Source organism: Mustela nigripes, chromosome 3, assembly GCF_022355385.1.
Source record: "Mustela nigripes isolate SB6536 chromosome 3, MUSNIG.SB6536, whole genome shotgun sequence".
NCBI lineage: Eukaryota > Metazoa > Chordata > Mammalia > Carnivora > Mustelidae > Mustela > Mustela nigripes.
This window is the reverse complement of record NC_081559.1, coordinates 152,269,365-152,277,198: the sequence shown is the minus strand read 5'-3', so window position 1 is coordinate 152,277,198 and position 7,834 is coordinate 152,269,365. Positions and strand designations below refer to the sequence as shown.

Below are 7,834 nucleotides of genomic sequence, written 5' to 3'. Positions count from 1 at the left end.
AGCACTGTCAGGGAAAGAAATTCTTATAACTCAGCTAAATCAGTCACCTTTACGTGTAAGTGACAGGCCTGCCTCCTGGAGCAGAAAACAGAAAAGTGGAAAACGACTCTGACAGGACAAATGTAAAATAGCTCATACACACCTATCTCATATCACAGACAAAATTCATTCCAGGTGTTTTATCAATCCAAATGCAAAAGGTACACAGACAACAACCTATTAGGATATCTCCCACTCCTCATGCATAGGAAGATTCCTTAACAACCAATAATGAAAAAAAACAGATTGAAAAATTGGATTCCTTAACAACTAATTTTGAAAAAAACAGATTGGAAAAACTTAAGAACTCTATTCCAAAAAGAGTCACTATTAAGAAAGTGAAAAATCAAATATGAGAGTGTGAGAAGATACTTGGTTTGGCTCAAAATCTCGGGAGTTTTCCAGGTGAAATCTGAAATTTTTCACCATAGCTAGAGGGCAATGAGAGACTGAAGAAGCAGGCCACTCCAAATTACAGGTACCAGATTAATAAGCCAGGAAACTTACTTAGGAGGTTTGTCCTGGGCAGCCCCACAACCAGTAAATGCCCACACCACCCACCCGAATCTTAAAGCTTATATAGAGGCCTTAATTGGCTTGAGTCATGTAGTATGTGGTCCAGGTGGTTTCAACAAGGCATTGCTGTCTCCACGCTGCGTCCTTGAAAACCGCTCCAGCCTGAAACGGAGTCGAGAACACGTGGAACCAACATTCCAAGGATGGGGGATGGGTGAGAAACCTCTGATTGCAGGTACAGCTCTTGGGTCAACCAGTGGTCATGTCCTCTTGATGATCTCCCACATCAATTTGTAACACATAATTGACAAAGGTACATACGCAGAAATATATAAACATTACTCTAAAAATAAATCTTAAAAAGCATAACCCAAAAGATGTGTGAGAAATTTAAACAGACATTTTACAAATAAAAAAAAAAGACCTCTAAATAGCCAAAATAAATAAAAGCAATCAACTTTATTAGTACTCAGGAGAAATACAAATTAAAACAATTGGGATACTGCTATGCACTCATCAGAAAAGTTAAAGCTAAGTATTAGTGAGGTTGTAGCACAGTGGAAATTCTTACTGCTGGGTAGAAAGTTAAATCGAGATAATTCTGGAAAGGTCTTTGGCAGTACCTACCAAATTTGAATATATACAGACACCTTATAACCCAGCAATTTCACTTTTAGGTTTTATCAACCCGACAGAAAAAGGTCTGTATAGTCACCAAAAGAAAAGAAGGTTTACAGTTGCATCTAGCATCATATTTGGCATAGCTGCAAACTAGAAACCCAAATGTCCTCCAAGAGCCAAACTAATATATAAACTGTTGTATATTCATGCAATGGAATGTAAACTATATTATATATAATATGTATTATCTATATTATATATATAAAAAATACTGATGCAAACTCTAATAATAGAAGAAAAATGCGTTTAAAAACTTAGACAAAATTTTTTACAAGACCCAATTAAGACACCAATAGGTAAAAAAAGCAAACAGGAAGTTCACAAGTATAGAAAAGTATTCTAGAGCCCCAGTAAATAAACACATGCTTGAAGAGAAGCTATCATTTTTTACTTATGAAGTTAGTAAATAGTTTGAAAATGAGAATACTCCATGCTGGTAGCTATTTGGTGAAACTGACACTATCATACACAGCTTAGGGTGTTCTAAACCCATACAAATCTTAGGAATAACAATTTGAAACTGTGTTTCAGGGATCTTTAAAAGCTTCATAACCTTTGATTAATAATATTACTTCCAGAAATCTGTAAGAAGGAAAAAATTCCAAATTCTAAAAGGTTTCACACCCAAAGATGTTCATCACAGGTTTTTAATATACTGAAAATAAAAGCCTAATTCTGAGAATAATTAAATAAAGTATGATATATGTAAACCATGAAATACAAAAAAAATTTATGAAAAACACAGTATCTGATTTGTCATACAATCTAAACTGTTTTTAAAAAGAGGAAAGTTGAAAAAACACTGGGAAAAATATGAAGTTATAAAAATGTAAACATTGAATATTAATTGAACCAAAATTAAGGATATGGTTTTATAGGTAGACTTAGTAAAAGGAAAGAGTATATTTTGGGGGGAAAAAAATGAACTCAAAAAAGCTGAAAAGACTACTATATGGAAAGTGAGCTTGGAGGGAGAATTAAGGTGATGCTCTTTCTGTGCAAATTATATAAACAAATTATCTTCATAAAGTATAAAATTAAATAAAAAAAAAGCCAGGGACGCCTGGGTGGCTCAGTTGGTTAAGCAGCTGCCTTCAGCTCAGGTCATGATCCCAGCCTCCTGGGATCGAGTCCCACATCGGGTTCCTTGCTCGGCAGGGAGCCTACTTCTCCCTCTGCCTCTGCCTGCCATTCTGTCTGCCTGTGCTTGCTCTCTCCCCCCATCTCTCTCTGATAAATAAATAAAATCTTTAAAACAAAAAAAAAAAAAGCCAAAGACTGAAAATAAATATACCAAAGTATTAACAGAAACATCTTTAGGAAGTTAGTCTTAAATGTTTTCTATTCAATTCTCAAGTTTTCTGTAATAACCAAGTCTTAAAGTGAAGGGATAGAATGACAGAAAGGCCCACCTTTCATTTGTGCATTTTACATTTTCACTTTTTTGCCTCCCTTATTCCTCATGAGAACCGCAGGAAGCAGATATTAAAATCCTGAATTTTATAAGGAGGAAAATAAAAAGCAATGAAACTCATACAAGCTCATTTATATACTTACTGGCATCTTTTTTTCCCCTACACTATAAGAGGTATTAATAATTTGAAAAAGAAGATGTAGGCAGACAAGAAGAAAATGAGGGTTAGCATTAAGGATAAAATGCAGAATGTGCCTGCACTGTGAGAGTGTGAAGAAAAGCTCAGTATGATTGAGAATGTCAAGGCCACTTATTCCAAATCTACAATGTTACCCATTTATGTACACAATTTAATGTAAATTATGTACACAATTAACTGTGAATGTGGTAAGTGTTTCCATGTGAGACTTACAGCATATATATTCAAACAGGAAAACTAGATTCCTTGACAGATGTATTCAGAGGAGCTAAGATGGAAGTTAGTTCTTTCTCTTGGTAATTTGAACAATGGAGACAGTTTACAGAGATCATGTTTATGAGTAACTCGTCTGAAAACAAAATAGACCTTTTTTTAATATAAGCTCAAAATTACAGCTATATACATTTGAGACTGTGGGTTTATTATTTGATTCTCAGGATGACAAATTAGTCAAACCACATATGAAACGAAATGAAATGACACACAAAAATATTTTATAAGCTTGTTCATCATTTCTACCTAGAGAAATCTAGTCTTCTTTTAAAGCTGAGATGGAATGTTATCTCCTAGGTGTCACTTTCTCTACATTTTGGAGACAGAATGCATTACTTCCTCCTCCATACTTTTACACTGCTAGAATAATATTTATCACACTGCATCCACAAATAATTATTTATAGGTCTCTCTACCCTTCTAGATAATGTTTCAAGAAGGCAAAGGCTGTAGATGGTTCATGTTGTATCCTCAGTGCCATATAAAATGGCAGACTGTAAGACAGGTCCTGGAAAAAGTTTGTTTGAATTAATATTGAGCTATCTAAAGAAGATAATTCACAAGTCCAGTGAAAAGGAAATCTAATGGAAAGGCAGAGTCCAATAAATCAGAGTCCATTAAATTTATTGTATACCATCACTTTCTTTCTTTAAGGCCCCATCATCACAGGCATGGTTTAATACATAACTCAAATGCTACTTCGACCATTAAGATTCTCCTGATTTTTCCAGGCTATAATATTTGTTTCATTCACTGTACTTCCAAGCATTTTACCTCTACCATAGCCTTCTCTTACTTGCCTTTTTATTAATTATTAAAAAAAAAAATTCTGGAGGGAAAATATCCCATCTTACATATCTGTTAATGTACAATATCTACCTACCATTGGCCTGGCACATGATATACACTTAGTCCTGGTTTGTTGATTAACAATTTATTAGACTTGAAAATAATTCCAAGTATCATAAACTATAGCATTTCCCTTATAACCAAGATGAAGGCAAGAGTGGTCTTAGGAGCCTTTTGTCTTCCTGATGAGTCCTTCTATTCTGTCCCACTCCTCGTTGGTAACCTAACACAAACAGGAAAAGGCAATTTTATGTGGTTCTTGCATATTTTTAAAGCTTGGTATCTTAGCTGCTAATATATTATATTCACAAAATGGCATTACCTTCCTCAGACTGTTGAATTCCCCTGAAATAAATACTTCCTCTCCACCATCAAATCTAATGACCTGAAAAAAAATAACAAAAACTCTAAAACTAACTCCTTTTGAAAATTTCTGGGTTAGCCATTTTCCCATCTTAACTGGATGTAACATCTCCTTGGCACTTTCAATCAAAACCCAAAGTCTGAAGACAAAAGTCATGATTAAACCCAATCTGATTTACTAATTTTAGAACCTCTTTCCCCCATCTCAACAATTTCAAATTCTACCCAATATTAAAGATCACCTTAAAGGCATATCTACCAGAGTAATTGGCATTTAATAAAATTAATTTATCAATGAACAAACTCCATAGGCTAAACACCTACATTAATATTTTAATATTATCTACAGCTAAATAAATATTTTCTTTTTTAACTTAATTTTATTTTTCAGTGTTCCAAGATTCACTGCTTTTAAGTCACATTTATATTCAATATTGTCAGGAATGGTTCCACAATATGCCTTCCCACCCCAAATACACCACCCCAAAAAGTCAAGAGAAAACAATACTTACTGCCCCATTAATCCAAGAAGCATAATCACTGCAAAGGTAAGCAGCAAGATTTGCAAGTTCTTCCACAGTTCCTAGCCGACCACAAGGAATTCTAGCAATCATATCCTTCTCAAATGTTCCCATTGGGTCAAGACGACTAAAGGCACCCTTATAAATTGAGAAAATAGTTTTGCTGCATTAAAAAGAATTTAAGAACTAGTTTGGACAAAATGGAATATTACGATGGGAGCCTGTTTATACCTCAGGCCTTGTAAACAACAAAGAATTTTGTCAAATTCTTCCAAAGTCTCTTCAGCTCAAAACAGGTCATTTTATCTAATACTGACCTATAAATATCACCAGAAAATATAACCTTTTTACCCCCATCTATAAAATGAGGAGAAAAACTGTTGTAAGCATCAAATGAGAAAATGTATATGAAAGTACTCTGAAATCTGTACAAGCTTAGTGTGGGGGATGCCATGGTACTGTGTTTGATTGAATAATCACAGAAGAGTGACTGAGTGACTCAAGTGGGAAACCTTTAAAAGGAAATTCCTTTTCTTCATTCTTCTCAAAATAACTGGAAAGGAAGAAAACAAGTATGTAGGAATATTAAACTGAAGTAGCTCCTAGAGGGGGAAAAAAAAACCCTGTAACTAAATTTGCCAACCAATGTCTGGCTTCTACTAATGATGCAAAAGTGCAGACCAAGATGAAGTATGCATGGGCAGTGATTTTTTTAAAAAAGAAGATTGAATTTCTCTGTATCAGTGCCTGGAAGTCTAGGTGACAGTTTTCTTCAATAAAACCGGTGAGAGACAGAGCAAAGTTGCTCTCAGGAGGCTCCTTGTGAGCCCTCCAGCCCTTTTGCCGTCCCTGGGCAGGTATAACCCAGCAGAGGCAAAGGGCAGCAACAGATCCCAATTCTGGCTCTGTAGGGATTGCTGTTGGAGTTTCTATACTCTGTTTTCTTTTCATCTCTTTAAAGCTACATACTTGTTCCTTGTGTACAACTGATACTTCTACTGCTACACTGTAAACTCCTTGATGGCAAATCCTCTATCACAAATGTTTGCTATCTTGCTCAGTACCTTTGCACATAGTAGTCACTCAAATATATTTTAAATAAATAAATAAAATGCAGGTGACCTTTCCTAGGGGTTGAGGTCCTAAAAAGAAGCTTCTGTGACTCCAGGTTTCTCTTCAAAGAGTGTTCAGCACAGGGATGCCCTGAATTATGTGTTTTAATGTATGCTTTTGAGTTATTTTTCCATTAATTGTATTAGATTCTTTATTACTAGAGTGTCAAACATGATAATCAAGTTTCATTCACTCAACTAGTTCTCCTTTCTATTTTCTGCCCTTTGAATAACTAAATAAACTATGCAGCCATGTCCGTATTGACATTTAGTACCCAGAACTACCTATAATCCAAAATGTTCCTGAATACTGTTTTCTAATGTATTTATACAACCAGAACAAGCTATCATACTTCACGTAGGCCTTTGGAGCTACAGGTCAGTTGGGATTGTAAATTCTTGCTTTACACAGAAACAAAGAGTGAGAGTGAAGTTATCTGGGGCAATGTGAGAGAACACAGAACCTGTGGGTCTTCTGGCCGTAACTGCATTAGTAGTCATTGTGAGTCGCAATGAGTATCTGTAAGCATTTTTTATTACAGGAGAAATGCCTGTCATCAGAAAGATTTGTAATCAGAGAGACATGGGATTATATAACATACATAATGGAGTGTTTACAAATGAAAGGCACAGACATGAGTCAAAGAAAATGCTACCTATAGAAAGACCAAGCCTCTATGATAACTTCCCAGAACATCTCTTAAAATAAAAATATACTTACACTTCCATGAACTAAAAAAGAGATGTCAATCAAAGTTAAGAGTCCATAAAATATGGTGAGGATTAAGAAATATAGGTTAATATCAGATTACTGAAGCAAATCAGACGAAATACCAAAATGGATGGCATAAAAGATCCCAGATTAAGATGTTGAAACAGTTCTTATCAAGAAGTTACACAGCTGTTGTATTCCTGCCCACCTCCTTATTTATATTGGATAATGGCAAACCCCTCTTCCCTACCACCATGGCTCCAAAGTCAGGCATCCCTGACAAGTCCTGCATACAACAATCAGAATATTCCTATCAATGTTTCATTCCTTAATCATACAGGAGATAATAGGCAAACTAAAACTTACTTTTGTTTTTATAGGCCCTGGTTGAATCACATTAAATCGCAGTCCATATTTACCCCATTCAGCTGCAAGAGACCTAAAATTTTAAAATATTTTAATATTCTAAAATATTATACTATATGTTAAAAATAATAATCCAGACTCACTGCATGTTTACTATATGCCAGAGACCACAACCCCAACAAGTAGGTACTATTATCATTCCTCGTGTTACAGACAAGGAAACTGAGGCATAGAGAGATTAAATCACTTGCTCTGAGTCATATGGCTAGTGAAAACCTCAAGCGGTCTGCCTCCAGGTTTGTGCCTTTAATCACTCCACTATAATATCTACCATTTGCATTTTAGTGTTCTTAATCACAATGCTGTACTACTTACTCCTTAGATTTAGAACTAAGTCCAATATCAAAATACATTATTAGAGCAAGTATCATAATTCAGCATAAAGAGGTGAGAGAATCATGACCCTCCGCCACACTTTCTGGAGTTCAGTGCAACATGTACTACTTATATATAGTACATTGAATTATAATGTTTGCAACATTATGAGTACTTTTAAGGAAGAGATGGATTACATAGTTATAAAATATTAACCACATCCATGTTTAATGAGGCTTTAATACAATTGCTGCACTACACTCAAAGGGAAATAGGAATCTAACAAAATCTTACTAAATGTCATGAAGCAAAACATAATAATAGCAAACATGGAAACTTGAAGCAATCTGTTTTAAAAGCCTACTTGATAGGTCTAACTTTCACTTTCTAAACTCGTTCTACGACTTTACAGTT

At 34.9% G+C, this 7,834-nt stretch overlaps 1 protein-coding gene across 2 annotated transcripts in view; it reads right to left on the bottom strand.

The window, feature by feature from the left end:
- Window positions 1-995: 995 nt before the first annotated feature.
- The window catches only part of DECR1 (2,4-dienoyl-CoA reductase 1), a 43,902-nt gene continuing 37,063 nt past the window's right edge, over window positions 996-7,834 (bottom strand). For both annotated transcript variants that reach the window (XM_059394830.1, XM_059394831.1), the window contains exons 7-10: window positions 7,046-7,118; window positions 4,847-4,993; window positions 4,294-4,356; window positions 996-4,194 (exon numbers count right to left, since the gene is read on the bottom strand). In XM_059394830.1, the coding sequence (XP_059250813.1) occupies window positions 4,135-4,194; window positions 4,294-4,356; window positions 4,847-4,993; window positions 7,046-7,118 (343 nt within the window). In that variant the 3' untranslated portion in view covers window positions 996-4,134. The remainder of the gene's footprint in view (window positions 4,195-4,293; window positions 4,357-4,846; window positions 4,994-7,045; window positions 7,119-7,834) is intronic.